The 22,902-nt window shown below is 51.5% G+C and overlaps 1 protein-coding gene across 2 annotated transcripts in view; it reads right to left on the bottom strand.

Annotated features, from left to right (window-relative positions):
• Nucleotides 1–22,902, bottom strand: part of sh3kbp1 (SH3-domain kinase binding protein 1) — a 442,493-nt gene that overhangs the window by 61,967 nt on the left and 357,624 nt on the right. For both annotated transcript variants that reach the window (XM_072514175.1, XM_072514176.1), the window contains 2 exons: nt 7,691–7,789; nt 6,369–6,534 (listed from right to left, as the gene is read on the bottom strand). In XM_072514175.1, the coding sequence (XP_072370276.1) occupies nt 6,369–6,534; nt 7,691–7,789 (265 nt within the window). The remainder of the gene's footprint in view (nt 1–6,368; nt 6,535–7,690; nt 7,790–22,902) is intronic.

The following is a 22,902-nucleotide window of genomic DNA, read 5'->3' as shown; positions in this document are numbered from 1 at the left end:
GACAGAATGGCCTTCTTCTTTGCTGTATCATTCTATGATTCCAATCACGGAATTATGAAGACTCTTAATGAGGGATTTCTTCTTTCTTTTTCCTCACAAGCATAAATTAAGTAGGTTAAAAAAAACAAGAGCTAATGTCACAAAAGGAGTTAAATCCAAATTTAATCTCTGAGTGAACCACTATTAGAACACAGAAATAATCGCAACAGGATGCAAAAGCTATATTTTATGCATTATATTTTGATTTGATATAATTTATAGTCAAGCAGCAAACTCGTTGGAAAGTACACTTTGTTGCAGGACAGGAGTTTCACTGCAACAGTGGATGGAGAACTGGGAAATCAAGACTGAGGGTATAAATAAAGCATGACCATAGTCATACATACAGTGCAGAAAAGGCCCTTAGGCCCACCAAGTCTGTACTGCCAACTACACTAAATCTACACTAATCCCACTTTCCAGCACTTGGTTCATTGCCTTAAATTTTATGTCATTTCAAGTGCTCATCCACATACTTTTTAAAGTTGTGAAGTTTCCCGCTCCTACTACCCTCCCAGGCAGTGCATTCCTGACTCCCACCATCTTCTGAATGCAAAAAATGTTTGCTCAAATCCTCTCTATATCTTCTACCCTTCACCTTAAAGTTATGCCCAATTGTTATTGACTCTTCAACCAAGTGGAACAGCTGCTTCTTATCAACCTTGTCCAAACCCCACATAATCTTATACCCCTCAATCCGATCCCGCCGCAGCCTTTTCTGCTTTAAACAAATAATAATTAATAATAATAATAATAATAATAATAATAATAATAATAATAATAATAATAATAATAATAATCGCTATTATCACAAGTAGGCTTACATTAACACTGCACTGCAATGAAGTTACTGTGAAAAGCCCCTAATCGCCATACTCCGGCACCTGTTCGGGTATACAAAACAACCCAGCCTATCCAGCTTCCCTTCATAGCTCAAATGCTCCATCCCAGGCAAGATTCTGGTGAATCTCCTCTCCTCCTTCTCTCATCCAAACACCTCCTTCCTATAGTGAGGCGACCAGAACTGCATGCAGTATTCCAGTTGTGGCCTAACCAAAGTTTTGTACAACTTCACTATAACCTTCCTACTCTTATAATCTATGCCACGACTGATAAAGGCAATTGTCCCATAGGCCTACTTAACTACCCAATTACCTGTCCTGCCACTTTCATGGATATGTGAACAAGCACTGCAAGATCCCTCTATTCCTCTGAGCTTCCTAATGTCCTGACATTCATTAAGTACTCCCTTTGTCTTTTTATTCCAAATTGCAGCACCTCGCACTTCTCAGGGTTTCATAGAATCCCTACAGTGCAGGAGACCATTCGGCCCATCGAGTTTGCCCCGACTCTCTGAAAGACTACTCCACCCAAGCTCACTCCCCAGCCCTGTCCCAATAACCCTCAACCTAACTTACACATCTTTTTTGGACACCATGGGAAAATTTATCATGACCAATCCACCTGAACAAAGAACAAAGAAAATTACAGCACAGGAACAGGCCTTTCAGCCCTCCCAGCCTGCGCCGATCCAGATCCTTTATTTAAACCTGTCGCCTATTTTCCAAGGATCTACTTTCCTCTGTTCCCCGCCCGTTCATACATCTGTCTATATGCATCTTAAATAATGCTATCGTGCCGCCTCTACCATCTCCGCTGGCAAAGCGTTCCAGTCACCCACCACCCTCTGCGTAAAAAACTTTCCATGCCCATCTCCCTTAAACTTTCCCCCTCTCACCTTGAAATCGTGACCCCTTGTAATTGACACCCCCGCTCTTGGAAAAAGCTTGTTGCTATCCACCCTGTCCATACCTCATAATTTTGTAGACCTCAATCAGGTTCCCCGCTCAACCTCCGTCTTTCCAGCGAAAACAATCCTAATCTACTCAACCTTTCTTCATAGCTAGCACCCTCCATACCAGGCAACATCCTGGTGAACCTCCTCTGCACCGTCTCTAAAGCATCCACATCCTTCTGGTAATGTGGCAACCAAAACTGCACGCAGTATTCCAAATGTGGCCTAACCAAAGTCCTATACAACTGTAACATGACCTGCCGACTCTTGTACTCAATACCTCGTCCGATGAAGGCAAGCATGCTGTATGCCTTCTTGACCACTCTATCGACCTGCGTTGCCACCTTCAGGGTACAATGGACATGAACTCCCAGATCTCTCTGTACATCAATTTTCCCCAAGACTCTTCCATTGACCGTATAGTCCGTTTTTGAATTAGATCTTCCAAAATGCATCACCTCGCATTTGCCTGGATTGAACTCCATCTGCCAACTCTCCAATCTATCTATATTTTGCTGTATTCTCTGACAGTCCTCCTCGCTATCTGCAACTCCACCAATCTTAGTATCATCTGCAAACTTGCTAATCAGACCACCTCTCCCTTCGTCCAGTTCATTTATGTATATCACAAACAACAGTGGTCCGATCACGGATCCCTGTGGAACACCACTAGTCACCTTTCACCATTTTGAGACACTCCCTTCCACCACTACTCTCTGTCTCCTATTGCCAAGCCAGTTCTTTATCCATCTAGCTAGTACACCCTGAAACCCATACAACTTCACTTTTTCCATCAACCTGCCATGGGAAACTTTATCAAACGCCTTACTGAAGTCCATGTATATGACATCTACAGCCCTTCCCTCATCAATTAACTTTGTCACTTCCTCAAAGAATTCTATTAGCTTTGTAAGACATGACCTTCCCTGCACAAAACCATGCTACCTATCACAGATAAGTCTATTTTCTTCCAAATGTGAATAGATCCTATCCCTCAGTATCTTCTCCAACAGTTTGCCTACCACTGATGTCAAGCTCACAGGTCTATAATTCCCTGGAGTATCCCTGCTACCCTTCTTAAACAAAGGGACAACATTAGCAATTCTCCAGTCCTCCGGGACCTCACCCGTGCTCAACGATGCTGCAAAGATATCTGTTAAGGCCCCAGCTATTTCGTCCCTCGCTTCCTCAGTACCCTGCACATCTTTAGACCGTGGGAGGAAACCGAAGCACCCGGAGGAAACCCACGCAGACATGGGTAGAACGTGCAAACTCCACAGAGTGATCCAAGGCCGGAATTGAACCCGGGTCCCTGGTGCTATGAGGCAGCAGTGCTAACCACTGTGCCGCCATGCCATCCATCTACTACTGATTTTCCCATCTGACCATCCTCCTGCAACCTAAGACTCCTTCCTCACTATTAACCACCCTGCCAATCTTCGCACCTTCTGCAAGTTTACATACGCAACTTGCATTGTGTGCAGGAATTGGAATTTATAAATAGAGTAAAAGGTGATGCACATGTATGAAAAACACAACAGGAAATAAAGTTTGTAGGCAGGAACTGTGCACAGATGCAAGATTTTTAATAGTTTATAGATTTCACTTGGATATCTATCACTTGCTAACACTTCCCGTACCAGCCTTCCCGAACAGGCGCCGGAATGTGGCGACTAGGGGCTTTTCACAGTAACTTCATTTGAAGCCTACTTGTGACAATAAGCGATTTTCATTCATTTCATTCATTCCTCGAACCAAAAAATGAGAAGCCAATGTGAATGCCACAAATTTCATTAACTAATGGCCAACACCATGCCTCTCCCTGGCAACTGCCTGCGGCTGAACCAGACTGTTCATAACCTTGGTGTCATATCTGGTGCTGAAATAAGCTTCCAATCACATATCTGGGCATCAATGAGACAATGACAACTTATACAGTGGCTTTAACATAATTGAACATTGCAAGGCACTACACAGGAGCATTACAAGAAAGAAGTATAACACCAAGCTCTGCTCCTGGCTGCATATGAATACATGTTGAAACATCTTCTGGAAACAAAGATTCTGCAGGTGGGTGCCCACCGCCGACTCCGATTGCGAACCAGCATGCCGACGCCTTCAGCGTCAAGCGAGGTAATTGCAGCCTTGCATTTTATGGACTCCTTGCCAGTTACAGCAGCCCAGGTAAAGGCATGGACGCAAATAGATCCATTGTTGGCTAGGGTCCACTGTACAGGGCCCAGCACCATGCTCTGCCGCAGGATTTATGCGCCTTCACCACAAAGGTGGCTAAACTCAGTGTGGTGGATCGCATCCTGCTGTGGGGCTCCCGGGTGGAAATCCCCGAGCTCAGTCAAAGAGCAATCCTGCAAGAACTCTACAGTGGACGCCTGGGAATCTCCAAAATGAAGATGCTGCGTGTGGTGGCCCGGAAAGGACACAGATATCGAGTCTTTAGCTAAACAATGTACACGGTGCCAAATACTCCAGAAGCTGCCCTCGGCAGCTCCACTCCACCCATGGGAGTGTCCAGGCAGACCATGGTCCCACCTCCACGTAGAGTTCACTGAATCATTTCAAGAACCGATGTATCTAATTATCGTGAACGCACATTCAAAATGGATGGACGTCGACCGCATGACCACGACGACATCGTGAGCCACCACTGAGCGGCTCAGACAAATCTTTAGTATCCAGGGACTTTGCGAGGTTTTGGTATCGGACAACGGCACCACTTTTACAAGTACGGAATTCACCAACTTTCTAAAGCAAAATGGGGTCCATAAGGTATGGACTGCACCTTACCACCCATCAGGTTGGCCGAACGGGCAGTGCAGACATTTAGGCTCAGCATTCGGAAACAGCCCTCCGGTTCCCCAGAGACCCACCTCACCCATTTCCTTTTCTACGACAGGACCACACCACACGCCAACACCAGAGTGGTGTCCTTAGAACTGTTAATGGTATGTCAGCTGCGCACGTGGTTCAGCCTCATCTTGTCAGACATTGGGGAAAAGATCCCGCGATCAGCAATAACACGTTGAGATAATGTGCAGGGTAGGTGGATTGGCCACGCAAAATTGCCCCTTTGTCATTTGAGAGTACCTTTAAGAAATGGTTCTTTAAGAAATGGGTGTTTATTAGTGATGTCAGAGTGTGGGTAGAGATGCGCTGTCTGTCTGCTTTACTTTCATTTTTGAGCAGGCTGCTACAGAGTGAGTTTTTAGTTTTGTTTTCAGAGAGAAGAGCTGCAGTGAAAGCCAGCAGATGTGCATGGATCTCTCTACAAGCTAATGAGTGTTCATTTGGGTGATTTCAAAGGAATGACTGTTCTCAATAGTGAATTTAAACCTGATCTTGGTGTTAAAAAGGGTTTTTTGTCTTCCGGATGGTATTTGGGAATTTATCAAGGGTTATCTGTCTTCTTTGGGGATTTATTGGTGTTGATAGTTGTTAAGATGTTTACTGTGTGTTTATAAAGTGTTAACTGGTTTCATAAATAAACATTGTTTTAATTTAAAAGTACTGTAACTCTCTGTTGAATAACCCCTGAAAGGCAGGCCCATGTGCTCCTCAAAACCACAATAAATTCAAAGTTAAGGATCAGGTGAACTCCATGATACACTTTGGGGTTCTCTAAACCCTGGACCTTAACACCTTAGTTGAAAAACCACGTTGAGACACGATGAACCAGACCCATCAGGGAATTTGTAGCAGCGCTGTCTTTCGTCGACGGTGCGTTGTGGATCTCAGGGACGGTAGTAAAGCAATCAGGGACGGTCTCATACTCCGTACAAGTACAAGGTAAAGAATCAAACCGGCATGTGGACCACCTCTGCAGCCGAGCCGTATAGATCCTCAAGGACAGATCAAAGCCCCACGACCGGTGGTGCCATTTCCTGCAGAGCAGCCACTTGTGTTACCCAGTGAGGTAGATGAGCCCCTCGATGCAGAAGGTAGACTCATCCGACCCAGAGTCTGACATAGAGACTTTACCTACATCAGTCGAATGGGGTCCAAGTAGCAACTGCCGAGGTTAGCACAGTGGAACCACCTAGGCCCTCGTCTCACAAATGGCGTTCCCCGATTCATTAGACCACTATGGGCCCAGAACAGTTGTCATTCGAGAGACAGCCTCAAGTGAAGCAGGCAAAGGATCTCAACCTCCTGCCATCGAGATGGACGATGTATCGGACTGGGGTGTGTGGGGGGTATTATAACCCAGCCGGTGATCAAGGGCTCTGTAACCTCAGAATCCCTGTGGCCTCACCTGGGTACGAGCTCCCTAGATGAAGGGGGCGGAGCCATCCCCTTGAGCCAGGGGCCTCTGGGACATAAAACCCCTGGCCCAAGTGTGGACTGGGTGCAGGGGACCCTTTGGGAAGTAAGAGGTGTAATATAGTAGGTATAATAAATTGGGGTTTGCTTACAGTCATCATTTCTGAGTGGTCGCTTGCCTGGGACTTTAAATGACATTTTAAACTTTAGGAAATTGGAATAACTAAAGAAAATTAAATACAAAATGCAAACATACCTGGCATGAGCTGTGGGTGCTGCTGGTCTCTCTGGCCTTTTAGGAGGCAATGTATTTGGTCTGTTCAAAGAATTGGTCTTGGGAGGCATAGGTTTCTTCGGCGGTATTGCAGGTACTGAAGGTTTAGACAGTTCTAAAGATTTCTGATCTCTTTCTGACTTTTCTTCTAAAAATAAGCAAACAAACATTAGCGTCCATTCTTCCCAACAGTCCACAAACAATTTTGAATAATTTCCTCATGTATACAAGTGGATAAATACTGCTTTTAATGAAGCAAATTAGACAGGTATGATCAGAATTGTTTCTGCAACCATATCTTCTTCATGACAGTTTCCCAAATAAACTTACAGCTGTTCAAAGTAATATTCACTTACAATGACCCTCAGACTGTTGGACACTGGGAGGTGACACTATTGATGCCAAGTCAAGGACCGAAAAAAACGTGACTGATATCACAAAAACATTTCTGAGATTCTCAGCTGCTCCGTGTTCAACAGAAGGCTGGGCTTTTGTGCTCTAAACAGTATATCCAAAAAACGGTGTTCAATAAAATGATATAACTCCAGTAATTTACACAAGATGGGCGTGGCTTGAATTCTACATGAAAATGCTACAAAATTTAGATTTTCAGAACTGAAGCGCAAAACTGATTCCTCCTCAGTCACCATCAGGTGACTCCTCAAACAACGGAGAATTTACTCTGCTAGCCATGTTATTTATTAAAGAAAATGCACATGCAGTTTCTGACTTCAATTGCATAGCTGGGTGAAAAATAAAAATAAGGGTGAATCACATGAACATTGCTTCCCCCACCACTCCTAGAGAACCTAAAATGTGACAATGCAGTGGTGCCAAATGAAGCTCAAGACAACTTTAGCAGAGAGACAAAACTACACATGTATTACAGTATACAAAAGTTATTTTATCACTTCTGTGTCACAAGCAGTCCGTCAGACATTATCAAGTCTAGGTGCTTTGAACCACTTCAAATGTTTATAACAATCCAATTACTTGACTTTTTAAAATTTGTTTATTACTTCCAATATTTTTGGAAACCAAATATCTCCAACTGCAATGACAAGATTTGAACTCATGCACTCTTGATGAATGGCTCTAGTTCAGGCTAACTAATTTTGTAATGTAACCAATACACCTTGGACCTACTCCTAGTTAGCCCAGTTCAAGTAACATGGTGGTAGGACAAGAAAATGATGTGCAGTTGCTCCCTCATATGCTCATGCATCTCAGGTGTGTTACACCTGTCAGGCAGCTACTTAAGGGTTAAACCACCCCAATGTGAAAACAGATAGCATATGTCATACCTTTGTCCTCCATCCTTGTTGGTAGGGAGTCTGGTCTTTCTGGAGGCATCTTTTTTGCTTCATTCTTTCTGTCCACATGCGAACCATCAAATTTGGATCCTAGAAAATCAAAAGAGACTTATGCTTTATTACAGAAGCCAGTGTTAAAAGAACCTGGAAAATGCAAGGACAGTGATTGGTGGTGTGGTAAACTTGCAGAAATATCAGTAACTTACTGAACGATTGTCAGAATAAACAAGTTTCTCATTAATTCTTTACCAAACTTAAAGGTGAAGAATATCATGAGTGAAGTGTTCAGTTCTGGGAAGGGGATGGCAGTAATTTTCTGCCTTGCTTCATCACAACTGCCCTTCCCATGGATGCTTGCATCATTAACTGGGCTAAGCTGTGTTCTACCATTCAATTGAGGGGAAAATGACCATGGGCGGGATTCTCCGACTCCCTGCAGGGTGGGAGAATCGCCGGGTGTCGGAGTGAATCCCTTCCCCGCCGTCCTCCCAATTCTCCCGCCCCCCCAAAAACCGGCGTGGCGTGAGTGGTGCCACCCGCCTTGGAGAATGGCGGTGTCCGCGACTCAATGGGTCCCGGGGCTGTCCGGATTCTCTGGCCCGCGATGGGCTGAAGTCCCGCACGTTCTATGCCGGTCCGCCGGCGTAAATTAGAGTTGGTCCCTTACCGGCGGGACCTGGCGGTGCGGGCAGGCTCTGGGGTTCATGGGGGGGTTGCAGGGGATCTGGCCCCGGGAGGTGCCCCCACGGTGGCCTGGCCCGCGGTCTGGACCCACCGATCCGTGGGCCGGGCCTGTGCCATGGGGGCACTCTATTCCTTCCGCACCGGAGGCCGTGGTCATCCGCCATTCCCGATGTGGAAGTGACTCCATGTGCACATGCGTGGGGATGACGGCAGTATGCGCTGGCGCTCCCGTGTATGCGCGACTCGCGCCGGCCGGCGGAGGCCCTTCGCCACCGGTTGGCGTAGCGCCAGGCCCTTATCCCGCCGGCAGGCGGGGCGACAAGCACTCCGGGACGGGCCTAGCCCCTGAAGGTGCGGAGGATTCCGCACCTTTGGGGCGGCCCGACGCCGGAGTGATTCATGCCACTCCGTCCCGCCGGGACCCCCCGCCCTGCCGGGTACGGGAGAATCCTGCCCCGTAATTTTCATTCCTAAATGATCAGAGACTTCATTTAAATATTAGACCCATAACTGAACCTAACTCCCCCACACCGCTCCACAGAATCCACAAAACCATAGACTCCATAAAATCCATCAATCTCAAAGATAATTTTAAACTGAGCAGGAAATGCCAATGCAAATAAGTGAGTGAAACTGGGATGTGTCCCTGCCGTTCATTATTGGCCTTTCCTCTTAACATAATCATAGAATTTACAGTGCAGAAGGAGGCCATTCGGCCCATCGGGTCTGCATCGGTTCGTGGAAAGAGCACCCCACTTAAGCCCACACCTCCACCCTATCCCCATAAACTAGTAACCCCACCTAACCTAAGGGCAATTTAGTATGGCCAATCCACCTAACCTGCACATCTTTGGACTGTGGGAGGAAACCGGAGCACCCGGAGGAAACCCACGCAGACACGGGGAGAATGTGCAGACTCCGCGCACGCAGTGACCAAAGCTGGGAATCGAACCAGAGACCCCGCAGCTGTGAAGCAACTGTGCTAACTACTGTGCTACCATGCCCCCCAAACCATTTAGTTTACTCCCTGCTTTGCTGCTACTCTCTTCAGGGCTTGAGACCAAGATGCTTGATTTTTCTGATGAGTCAACAGTGCCTTCCTGATTTCAGTGCAAACAGTCAGACATATAATCATTTCTGACAATTATGAGGATGAACAAGTAGCAAATCTATATAGCTCTGGATGACATGAAATGTTACTTCATTCATCCAACAAGAGTGTCCCTAACTGGTGTTCCAGTGGTGCTCAAATTCAAGTCCTATAAAATATTGCTCACTGACTGTCCTGATGAAAGCGTCATGAGAAATAAAGTCAAAGTTGTCTTCTCCAGGGGGTTTGTCCAGAGAATGGAATGTCATGAAGCACAGGAGGACAAGATTCGGTCTGTCATATCCATGCCTGCTCTGCAAGAGCAATTCAGCCAGTCCCACTCATCTGTCTTTCCCACTCATCTGCCTTTCCCTCACAGCTCTGCAATTATGTTTCTGTTCAGACAATTATTCAATTCCATTTTGAAGAATGTACATAGGTCATGAAATTTTAATTAAATTTAGTCTGGAAACAAAAGTACATATTATGGTTTCATTTTTACATACCCAGTAGTAGTAACTATAGTGTGGTGGTTAAGTTCTTGAAGCAGAAATCTGGACTAATAATCCAATTTAAAAGAAATGAAATAAAAAGCTCAAGCTCAGATAAAGTATCAGTGAAAGCTACCATGTAGCTGTCAGACTGTCCACAAAACACCTTTTCAGAGTGAATAAGAAACCAGAAATGTCCACTTCCCAATACCATGGAAAGACTTAAAGTTTACCCTCACAGCTTTCAAGTTTGTTTTTGTTTATTTACTTTAATTTTCTTCTTCACTGCAAGTCTTACAACACCAGGTTAAAGGCCAACAGGTTTGTTTCGAATTACTAGCTTTCGGAGCACTGCTCCTTCCTCAGGTGCAGGAGCAATGCTCCGAAAGCTTGTGATTCGAAATAAACCTGTTGAACTTTAACCTGGTGTTGTAAGACTTCTTACAGTGCTCACCTTCTTCTTCATTGTTTAATCTTTCCATCCTTCTGCCTCTCATTTTTCCCCCATCCCTTCCCAACTTTAACAGTTTTTAAAAGAAATTCCATTCCATTATTCCATTTCTCATATTTATCATCCTTGAGGAAGTCTATGAAATGAACAGAGTTTCATGTGTGGACTCGCCAGGAATTGTACTTAAACTGCTAAATTTAATTCAAAAAGGGTTAGAAGAAAGAGGAAACTTTTATCCCATCAGCCCATGTTGCATTCATTTTCAGATCCCAGAGGAAAAGATCTAGCTCAACAGCAATCACTGACAAGCTACAGGTCTGCAGGATATAGCAGGACTAGTTTAGCTACATGCAATAATTTTAATAGACGATCTCACGTACACACAATACAGGTAGATGCATTTAATGTGCATATATTTGCTTAAATATCTACCATCATTCAGTAACCAAGTAAAGCACTCTGAATGATCAAAGAACTCTTGCATTCTGCTTTTTGTCTCATCATTTCAACAACAGACCAACAGGGCGCACCTGGCAGACACCGCCCGCATCCAGCGCCTGAACAGCCAGCTGACGCGGACCAACCGGGCTTACAGGCTTACACCGCCCCCGGCCAGCACCCGGGCAGCCAGCCCACAGGGACTCTAGCAGCGATGGGAAGGGCAGCTCCAACAACAGCCCTCCTGCCCAGTCCAGTGACGACACAACAACCCAGGACACAAGCACACATAGGACAGACAGACATGAAAGGACACAACACGACACCAACACGGAGGGGACGGACAGACAGGACACGACACCCCAGGGGACCCCTGACCACAGGTCCGATGAAGACACTGACGTTTCGTCACAGCTATCTCCTTCACCCCCCACCATCGCAGAGACACTCACCTCGGTTGGCCATGTTAGTGGTGAGGCTTCTGGGACACTAACTGGTGCGCACCGCACTGCCGCTCCGGTATGGCAGGTGGAGGTAGGAGCAGCCGAAGGGGCCGGATGGTGGGAGGGCAGCCCAGCCCCGGCAAACACCTGCCGCTCAGACGGGTCCCAGGGATTCCCCCGCCCACCCATAGACCTGATGCAGTCGGGGACCCAGAGGCGTGAGAAGGTGACGGCCAGCTTCCAGCACCTGCAGACGCAAGTGGATTGGATTGGATTGGATCTGTTTATTGTCACGTGTACCGAGGTACAGTGAAAAGTATTTTTCTGCGAGCAGCTCAACAGATCATTAAGTACATAAGAAGAAAAGGGAATAAAAGAAAATACATAATATGGCAACACAACAGATACAATGTAACTACATAAGCACTGGCATCGGATGAAGCATACAGGGGTGTAGTGTTAATGAGGTCAGTCATAAAAGGGTCATTTAGGAGTCTGGTGACAGTGGGGAAGAAGCTGTTTTTGAGTCTGTTCGTGCGTGTTCTCAGACTTCTGTATCTCCTGCCCGATGGAAGAAGTTGGAAGAGTGAGTAAGCCGGGTGGGAGGGATCTTTGATTATGCTGCCCGCTGGAATTCCGGTTGCGGCGATGCGGAGCTATGCGGCACGTTTCGGCAGCTCCCGCGATAACGGATTTTTGGGCTCTCCAGAGGAGCCCCAACGGAGCTTTTTTGATTTGATCCTGTGTGGGAAGGTGTAGTAAGGTCCCCCCTTACGTTATATATGGCCGAGATCAGCGGTGGAGCGGCGAGAAAAGAGGCTCTGGATCAGCGGCAAAACCGAGGGGGAAAAAGCAAGATGGCGGAGGGCGGAGATCGAGCATCATGGGGGCCGGACCAGCAGGAGTTCCTTAAGCGCTGTGTGGAGGAGCTTAAAAAGGAGGTGCTGGCGCCAATGCTGTTGGCGATCGAGGAGCTGAAGGAGACCCAGAAGGCCCAGGTCGTGGAGCTTCGTGAGGTGAGAGATAAAACGAATGATAACGAGGACGAGATCCTGGGCCTGGCGGTAAAAATGGAGGCGCACGAGGCGGTGCACAGGAGGTGGGCAGAGAGAATAGAGGTCCTGGAGAACAGGTCGAGGAGGAAGAACCTCCGGATTCTGGGTCTTCCCGAAGGAGTGCAGGGAGCTGATGCCGGGGCGTATATGAGTACGATGCTCCATTCGCTGATGGGTGCGGAGGCCTCTCCGACCCCCCTGGAGCTGGAAGGGGCTCACCGGGTCATGGCGAGGAGACCCAAGGCTGATAAGCCGCCAAGGGCGATAGTGGCAAGGTTCCATCGCTTCGCGGACAAAGAAAGTGTGCTGAGATGGGCCAAGAAGGTGCGGAGCAGTAGATGGGAGAATGCGGTGATCCGAGTTTACCAGGATTGGAGCGCGGAGGTGGCAAGGAGGAGAGCTGGCTTCAACCAGGCCAAGGCGGTGCTGCATAAAAAAAAGAGTCAGGTTCGGCATGCTGCAACCTGCGCGACTGTGGGTCACTTATCAGGACCGACACCATTATTTTGAAACGCCAGAAGAGGCTTGGACCTTTATTCAGACGGAAAAACTGGACTCGAACTGAGGGGATGTGGTTGTGGGGGGAGATGTTGGTTGTATATGGGGTTGTAAATATGGGTAAAGAATACTTCATGGGTGGGATGATGGATGGGGATGTGGGTAGAGTTCTGGTTAAAAGTCCTTTTTTCTTTTCTGTAGACGAGATGATGGGGAATGTGGGCGTCGGTGCTGGAGGGAGGTGAGACTCGGGGATGAGGGAACTGGGATAATGGCCGCAACAGGAACTGCGCCACAGGGGGCGCGGCTGGTTCAGGAAAGCGCGGGCTTTTTCCTGCGCCAAAAGGGGGGGGGGGAGAGAAGAGAGATGGAGGAAGGTAAGGAGGAGGAGAGACTCCCACACGGGGAGATCAACGGGATGGCGGGGGAAGCCGGGGTCAGCAGAAGTCAGCTGACTCACGGAAGTAATATGGGGAGAGCAAAAGAGCTAGATGCGGATCTAGCGGGGAGGGGGGGGGGGGGGGGAAACGGAAGGGGGGGACATTAGGGTTGCTGCTGCACTGTCCGAGGGGGAACTGAAAATGGAAGAGGTGGTCGGGGCGGGGGTTCCCCGCCTGGGGGACTGGAGGGTGCGGGAGGCGCGAGCACGGGACTGGCCTAAGATAGGAGATGGCTAGTCGGCAGGGGGGGGGGGGGGGGGGGGGGGGGGTAAGCCCTCCAATCCGGCTGATCACATGGAATGTGAGAGGCCTAAATGGGCCGGTTAAAAGGGCCCGAGTGTTCGCGCACCTAAACGGACTGAAGGCAGACGTGGTCATGATTCAGGAGACACATCTGAAGGTGGCAGATCAGGTCAGGTTAAGGAAGGGATGGGTAGGACAGGTGTTCCATTCGGGGCTGGATGCGAAGAATAGATGGGTGGCAATACTGGTGGGGAAGCGGGTGGCGTTTGAGGCCAAGAACATAGTAGCGGACAAGGGAGGCCGATACGTGATGGTGAGTGGTAGGTTGCAGGGGATGGAGGTGGTACTGTTGAATGTATATGCCCCGAACTGGGACGATGCTGGATTCATGAAACGGATGGTGGGGCGCATTCCAGACCTGGAGGTAGGGAGCTTGAAAATGGGTGGGGATTTTAACACGGTGCTGGACCCAGCACTAGATCGCTCCAGATCTAGGACGGGGAAGAGGCCGGCAGCGGCCAAGGTGCTTAGGTGGTTTATGGATCAGATGGGGGGAGTAGATCCGTGGAGATTTGCCAGGCCTTTGGCCAGAGAATTTTCTTTTTTCTCCCACGTACATAAGGCCGACTCCCGGATAGATTTTTTTGTTCTGGGCAGGGCATTGATCCCGAAAGTGGAGGGAACGGAGTATTCGGCCATAGCCATTTCAGACCATGCCCCGCATTGGGTGGTGCTAGAGCTGGGGGAGGAGAGGGACCAACGCCCGTTGTGGAGGTTGGATGTGGGACTGCTGGCAGACGAGGAAGTGTGCGGGGGTGTATCGAAAGGTATCTGGAGGCCAACGACAACGGGGAGGTGCTGGTGGGAGTAGTATGGGAGGCGCTGAAAGCGATAGTCAGGGGAGAGTTAATCTCCATCAGGGCTCATAGGGTGAAGAGAGTGTGCAGGGAAAGGGAGGGGTTAGTGGGGGAGATTTTAAGGGTGGACAGGAGCTATGCAGAGGCTCCTGATGAGGGACTACTCAGGGAGAGACGAAGTCTCCAGACGGAGTTCGACCTGTTGACCACAGGGAAGGCAGAGGCACAGTGGAGGAAGGCACAGGGGGCGATATATGAATATAGGGAGAAGGCGAGTCGGATGCTGGCACATCAGCTCCGTAAGAGGATGGCAGCGAGGGAAATAGGCGGAGTCAAGGATGGCAGGGGAACTACGGTGCGGAGTGCGGGGAAAGCGAATGAGGCTTTTAAGGCCTTTTACGAGGAGCTGTATAGGTCCCAGCCCCCAGGGGGAAAAGAGGGGATGCGGCGATTCTTGGACCAATTGAGGTTCCCAAGGGTGGAGGAACAGGAAGTGGCTGGTTTGGGGGCACCAATTGGGGTGGAGGAGCTGGTTAAAGGACTGGGGAGCATGCAGGCAGGGAAGGCCCCGGGGCCGGATGGGTTCCCGGTGGAGTTTCATAGGAAGTATGTAGACCTGTTAGCCCCGTTGCTGGTAAGAACCTTCAATGAAGTAAGGGAGGGGGGGACCCTGCCCCCGACAATGTCGGAGGTGACGATCTCTTTGATCTTGAAGCGGGATAAGGACCCACTGCAATGTGGGTCGTATAGACCGATCTCGCTCCTTAACGTAGATGCTAAGTTGCTGGCAAAAATGTTGGCTACGAGGATTGAGGACTGTGTCCCAGGGGTGATTCACGAGAACCAGACGGGATTCGTAAAGGGTAGGCAGTTAAATACTAATGTGCGAAGGCTCCTAAATGTGATAATGATGCCATCGGTCGAGGGAGAAGCGGAGATAGTGGCAGCCATGGACGCGGAGAAGGCCTTTGACCGGGTAGAGTGGGAGTATCTCTGGGAAGTGTTGAGGAGGTTTGGGTTCAGGGGAGGGTTTTTTAGTTGGGTTAAGCTCCTGTATAGAGCCCCGGTGGAGAGTGTGGTCACGAACCGGTGGAGGTCGGAGTATTCCCGGCTGCATCGAGGGACGAGACAGGGGTGCCTCCTGTCCCCTCTTCTGTTCGCATTAGCAATTGAACCTTTGGCCATGGCGTTAAGGGAGTCGGGGAAATGGAAGGGGGTGGTTCGAGGGGGAGAGGAACATCGAGTGTCGCTGTACGCAGACGACCAGTTGCTGTATGTGGCGGATCCAGTGGAGGGGATGGTTGAGGTAATGCAGAGCCTACGGGAGTTTGGAGACTTTTCGGGCTATAAGCTCAATGTGGGAAAGAGTGAGCTCTTTGTGATACATCCGGGGGACCAGGGAAGAGGGATAGATGACCTACCGTTGAGGAGGGCGGAAAGGAGCTTTCGATACTTGGGGATTCAGGTAGCTAGGAGCTGGGGGGCACTGCACAAACTTAATTTGACGCGGCTGGTGGAACAGATGGAGGAGGATTCTAAAAGGTGGGACATGTTGCCACTCTCGCTGGTGGGCAGGGTACAGTCGATTAAAATGGTGGTCCTCCCAAGGTTTCTTTTTGTATTCCAATGCCTCCCAATTGTGATTACTAAGGCCTTCTTTAAGAGGGTAAGCAGGAGCATTATGGGATTTGTGTGGGCGAGCAAGACCCCGAGGGTAAGGAGGGGGTTCCTGGAGCATAGCAGAGATAGAGGAGGGTTGGCGTTGCCGAATTTGGGTGGTTACTACTGGGCAGCCAACGTGGCGATGATCCGTAAGTGGGTGATGGAGGGAGAGGGGGCGGCGTGGAAGAGGTTGGAGATGGCGTCCTGCAAAGGAACGAGCCTGGGGGCGCTAGTGACGGCACCGCTGCCACTCTCTCCGACAAGGTACACCACGAGCCAGGTGGTGGCGGCAACGCTAAAGATCTGGGGGCAGTGGAGACGGCACAGGGGGGGGGACGGACGGGATCCTCGGTGTGGTCCCCGATCATAGACAACCATCGGTTTGTCCCAGGAAGGATGGACGGGGGGGGGGTTTCAGAGCTGGCATCGGGCAGGGATTAGAAGAATGGGGGACCTGTTCATTGACGGGACATTTGCGAGCTTAGGGGCGCTGGAGGAGAAGTTTGGGCTACCCCCGGGAAACGCTTTCAGGTACATGCAAGTGAAGGCGTTTGTGAGGCGGCAGGTGAGGGAATTCCCGCTGCTCCCAGCACAGGGGATTCAAGACAGGGTGATTTCGGGCGTATGGGTCGGAGAGGGCAAGGTGTCGGCGATATACCAGGAGATGAAAGAAGAGGGGGAGGCTCTGGTAGAGGAGCTGAAGGGTAAATGGGAAGAGGAGTTGGGGGAGGGGATTGAGGAGGGGCTATGGGCTGATGCCCTAAGTAGGGTTAATTCCTCTTCCTCGTGTGCCAGGCTTAGCCTGATACAATTTAAGGTGGTTCATAGAGTGCATATGACGGGGGTGAGGCGGAGTAGGTTCTTTGGGGTGGAGGACAGATGTGGGAGGTGCTCAGGAAGCCCGGCGACCCATGTCCATATGTTTTGGTCATGCTCGGCACAGGAGGGGTTCTGGAGGGGAGTTGCGGGAACAGTATCTAAGGTGGTGAAAGTCCGGGTCAAGCCAAGCTGGGGGCTAGCACTATTTGGAGTAGTGGACGAGCCGGGAGTGCAGGAGGCGAAAGAGGCCGGCATTCTGGCCTTTGTGTCCCTAGTAGCCCGGCGAAGGATCTTGTAAATGTGGAAAGAGGCGAAGCCCCCCAGCGTGGAGGCCTGGATAAATGATATGGCAGGGTTTATCAAGTTGGAAAGGATAAAGTTTGCCTTGAGAGGGTCTGTGCAGGGGTTTTACAGGTGGTGGCAACCGTTCCTAGACCATCTCGCGGAGCGTTAGATGACGGTCGGACAGCAGTAACAGCAACCAGGGGGGGGGGGGGGGGGGGGGGGGGGGGGAGAGACATCGTTCGTGGGGGGAGGTGGGGAAGAGAAGAGGAGGGAGGGAGGGGGAAGGGGGGTTTCTCTGGCGGGCATTTGAGCAAGAAAACACATGAATGATCCGGAAACTGACATGTACGGGAAGAATCCAATGTACAAAGTTCTGTATCTTATTGACTTGCCATGTTCATGTCTCGCCACGCGAGCTTTCTTTCTTTTCTTTGTTACGGGCGGGGGGGGGGGGTTGTTTGTATGGTGGAAAATATTATTAAAAAGAAAGATTATGCTGCCCGCTTTCCCCAGGCAGCGGGAGGTGTAGATGGAGTCAATGGATGGGAGGCAGGTTCGTGTGATGGACTGGGCGGTGTTCACGACTCTCTCAAGTTTCTTACGGTCCTGGGCCGAGCAGTTGCCATACCAGTCTGTGATGCAGCCCGATAGGATGCTTTCTATGGTGCATCTGTAAAAGTTGGTAAGGGTTAATGTGGACATGCCGAATTTCCTTAGTTTCCCGAGGAAGTATAGGTTCTTTCTTGGTGGTAGCGTAGATGTGGGTGGACCAGGACAGACTTTTGGAGATGTGCACCCCTAGGAATTTGAAACTGCTAACCATCTCCACCTCGGCCCCGTTGATGCTGACAGGGGTGTGTACAGTACTTTGCTTCCTGAAGTCAATTACCAGCTCTTTAGTTTTGCTGGCATTGAGGGAGAGATTGTTGTCACTACACCACTCCACTAGATTCTCTATCTCCCTCCTGTATTCGGACTCGTCGTTATTCGAGATCCGGCCCACTCTGGTCGTATCGTCAGCAAACTTGTAGATGGAGTTGGAACCAAGTTTTGCCATGCAGTCGTGTGTGCACAGGGAGTAGAGTAGGGGGCTAAGTACGCAGCCTTGCGGGGCGCCGATGTTGAGGACTATTGTGGAGGAGATGTTGTCGTTCATTCTTACTGATTGTGGTCTGTTGGTCAGAAAATCGAGGATCCAGTTGCAGATTGGGGAGCCAAGTCCTAGGTTTTGGAGCTTTGATATGAGCTTGGCTGGGATTATGGTGTTGAAGGCGGAGCTGTAGTCAATAAATAGGAGTCTGATGTAGGAGTCCTTGTTTTCGAGATGCTCTAGAGATGAGTGTAGGGCCAGGGAAATGGTGGCTGATGTGGACCGGTTGCAGCGGTATGCGAATTGCAGTGGATCAAGGCGCTCTGGGAGTATGGAGGTGATGCGCTTCATGATCAACCTCTCGAAGCACTTCATTACGACTGAAGTCAGGGCCACTGGTCGGTAGTCATTGAGGCACGTTGCCTGGTTCTTCTTTGGTACCGTATGATGGTGGTCTTCTTGAAGCAGGTGGGGACCTCGGAGTAGAGTAGGGACAGATTAAAGATGTCCGCGAATATCCCTGCCAACTGGTCCGCGCAGGCTCGGAGTGCATGACCAGGGATCCCGTCCGGGTCCATTGCCTTCCAAGGGTTCACTTTCAGGAAGGCCAATCTGACTTCGGAAGCTGTGATGGTGGGTATGGGTGAATTATGGGCTGCTGGGGCACTCGACAGCAGATTGTTGGTTACCTGCTCGAACCGAGCATAGAATGCATTGAGTTCATCGGGGAGGGGTGCGCTGCTGCCAGAGATACTGTTCGGCTTCGCTTCGTAGCCTGTGAAGCTGTTTAGTCCTTGCCACAACCGCCGAGAGTCTGTCTGTGACTCTAGCTTGGTTTGATATTCTCTGTTGGCATCTCTGATGCCTTGGGGAGGTCGTATCTGGATTTCTTGTATAGGTCAGGGTCGTCTGCCTTGAACGCCTCAGATCTGTCCTTCAGTCGGGAGTCAATCTCGCGATTGAGCCATGGTTTCCGGTTGGGGAACGCACGTACTGCTTTCTTTGGCACGCAGTCGTCCACACATTTGCTGATGAAGTCTGTGACGGTGGTGACATACTCATTTAAGTTGGTCTTTTAAATGCAGGAGTGCATCTGCGTCCAGGAGCAGGAAATTGTGCAGGTCATGAGTGCCACACAGGCCAACACCGCACGGGTGGCATCCGCAGTGGAGACAATGGTGGCGACGGTGTCGGGCATGGGTCTGAGCCTGCAAGGCCTGGGGCTATCCGGACTCGCGTGGGCAGTGGGCAGAACAGGGTGGCACCACACCTTCCCAATTGCCCGAGGTGCGGCCTGGCCCATCCAGGCCGGGCCGCCCCAGGAAGCGGCTGCCGACGGGGACCCCAGTCACAGGGCAGGAATCACATGAGTCCGCCTCCAGTTCTGCTGTACCGTCTGGGGAAACACCTAGACGTAGTCATAGGGCCCGTAAGGCCAGAAAGGTAGACATGGATGAGTGAGTTGACACTGGTGCAGGGCACAGATTAGTTAGATGAGCTAGGGCACATGTACAGGACGTCTGTTATTAAACACATTCCATACCTATGCGAACTGCCTCTGTACTCTGTCCGATGGGGGTGGGGTGGGGACTGTGTGCCAGTGAGTGTGAGGGGTGCTGCGATAGAGATTGGGCTCCGGTGCGTGTGGCCTGCGCCCCCACCCCCATGGTTCCCCGACACCAGCCTGCCCCCGGCCATATGACAGGGCCATGAGATGCAGTGTCAGGGCTGCGTGCAGAGTCCACCCAGGTGGAGGGTCATGATGTGGCCATGAGTCAGACATTGTCGAACGAGGTATGGCTCGGAGTCCATCGCAGAGCAGGCTGTCATCGTCCTCCATGCCTTGTAGCAGACCCGCATACACCATTGACCGTGCCCCCATCCCGTTGTGCCGCAGGTGGATGTGTCGTGGAGGGGTGGTGTGCATGTGGGTGTTGTGGTAGTGGGGGGGTTGGGGAGGTGAGGGTGTTGTGGTGGTGGTGGTGGGGCTGGGGGAGGTGAGGGAGGTGAGGGTGGTCGTCCGTTGGGGAGGTGCCGAACCCGCTGCCTGTGCCCATACCCATCACTATTGCTGCCCACCGTGATCGCCGAAATGGGCAGCTACCAGTGCCTCCCGTGCCTCCTGGCCCAGCTGGCGGCACCGGGCAGCCTTGTGTTCCCGTCCATCCCCCATGTCCCATGCATTGGCTCCCACCTCGCCATCCCCCTTATCTGGGGAGGAGTTCTCCTCATCCGGACCGTCCTCCTCCTCCTCCAGCGCATCGCCACTCTGCCGGGCTATGTTGTGCAGGACGCAGCAGACCATGATGATGTGGCCGAGCCTCTCCGACGGGTACTGGAGGGCCCCTCCAGAGCGGTCCAGGCATCTGAAACACATCTTAAGCAGCCCAAAGCACCTCTCGACCACACCCCTGGTCACTGCATGGGCATCATTGTAGCGTTACTCCGCGTCGGTCTGTGGCTTCCGTATAGGCGTCATCAGACACGACCACAACGGGTAACCCCTGTCGCCCAGCAACCAGCCCGCCCTGCAGCCAGGGGCGGGGGGGGGTCCCCTCGAACATGGCAGGGATGAACGATTGGGCCAGTATAAAGGAGCCATGCACACTGCCCGGGTACCTGGCACAGACGTGCAGGATTGTCATCCTGTGGTCACAGACCACCTGCACGTTCATTGAATGTGTACCCTTCCTGTTTAGGCACATGGTCCTTTCCTCCGAGGTGGGCCGCATGGCGATGTACACTCCATCGATCGCCCCCTGCACCATGGGCACCAGGGGCGAACCCGCATGCGCGGGCATCCTGGTGGGCGCAGTTCGCAGGGAACTGTATGTATCCGTCCGCAATGTCGTACAGCACGTCGGTGACGGCCCGGATGCACCTGTGCACCGATGGCTGGGAGATGCCAGACAGGTCCCCACTCGGTGACTGGAACGACCCTGTCGCGAATAAGTTGAGGGCAACCGTCACCTTGACGGCCACCGGGATTGCATGTCCACCCCCAGACCCTCGTGGTGCCAGGTGTGCCATCAGGTGGCAGATGTGGGCCACGGTCTCGCAGCTCATCGGCAGTCTCCTCCTGCACGCCCTGACGGGAGGTCCTCGAAGGAAATGTGGGGCCGGTACACACGGGGTCACGTCAGACGCCTCCGTGGCCGTGGCACACCCTCCTCCTTCTCGGCATCCCCGTGCTGTGGCTCCCACACAGTGTGGTGCCCGCCCAGCCTGCGCCTCTCTGGCGTGCGGCACTGCGGCCTGGGAGCCTTGCACGTGCCCCACTGCAGCCCGTTGCTGTACTGCTGGCTCCACCACCTCCCTCTCAGGCCCGTGCTCCAGCTCCCACTGGGCCTCATGCAGGGCAGCAGCCCCCGCCACGGCGGCCAACAAGGCTGGAGGATGGCTGAACATTGTACGATCTGTGGGGGGGTGGGAGTAGACAGGGTTTCATCATTGGTATACCCCCCTCCACGTCCAGGTGCCACGGGCTGCTTGGCAGACCCGGTTGCCAGCACGCACCCCACCCCTGCCCTCACGGGGGGGGCTGCCGTGTGTGCTGCCCTGGAGCCACCCGCCGATGTGCCCGCCAGTCTGGTGGGGAGGGGGGGTCTGGAACACGTCAGGACGGCTGGGCTCCGTAGGCCGCGAAGGCGGACGGGCTGGGTGGACAACCGCGTGTCCACCGTCATGGCGGGCCGTGGCCTTCCGTGCGCCCCCCCCCCCCACCTCCCCCACCCCCGGAAGCGGATGTGTGGGGCCATCCCCACCCCACCTCCCCCACCCTCCACCTGGCAGCGGATGTGTGGGCCCACCCCCACCGCCATCTCCCCCCCCAAACACCCCCACCCCTCCACGCCCCCCCAAACACCCCCACCCCCCCCCAAACACCCCCACCCCTCCACCCCCCCAACCCACCCCCACAATCCCCCCCAATCCCCGCCCAACAATCCCCGCCCCGCCCCCCAACCCCCCCCACAATCCCCGCACCCCCCCCCCACAATCCCCCCAACCAACCCAAACCCCCCCACCCCCCCTCCAGCACAACTGGCTGATGCTGTTTTATAGCATGTTGGAACGGCACCGGCGTGACATCCAGTCGCGCCGGCGAGACTTCGGCCCACCCGTCCCGGAGAATCGCTGACCCACCGGAGAATCGCCGCTACGGCCGTTTGAGACGATTCTCCGTGCGGCCTGGCGCCATTCGCGCGCAGCCAATTTCACAGGGGTGGGAGAATCGCGTCCCGGTATCGGCGTGGCGTGATTCGCGCGGCGATTCTCCCACCCGGCGGAGCGTTGGAGAATCCCGCCCGACATTCTTCAGTATTGCACTGGAGTTTTTGTGTTCAAGTATTGTGATCCTGGACCAGACTCCAGAGGCTGGGATACTGGACAAAATCTCCCCAATATTTTGTTTTAGTTTTGTAAGACTGAGGAAAGGATACCTCGCTCCAGGAGTGATTTCATGCAGAATGGGCATATAGTATATTAAAACAAACTTTATTACTAACACAGTATTAAAATATCTTTAATATCACTCAAAAAAAGCTTACAATTACCCCTGAAACAATGCTAACCAATAGTGACACAATAGCCCTCAACTGTTATCTTTATTGCCACTGGAACTACAAAACCATCTCAGATCCCAATATAATTTTAAGTA

Source organism: Scyliorhinus torazame, chromosome 8 (assembly GCF_047496885.1).
Source record: "Scyliorhinus torazame isolate Kashiwa2021f chromosome 8, sScyTor2.1, whole genome shotgun sequence".
Taxonomy (NCBI): domain Eukaryota; kingdom Metazoa; phylum Chordata; class Chondrichthyes; order Carcharhiniformes; family Scyliorhinidae; genus Scyliorhinus; species Scyliorhinus torazame.
The sequence above is the reverse complement of the archived record's forward strand: the minus strand, read 5'-3'. Positions and strand labels throughout refer to the sequence as shown.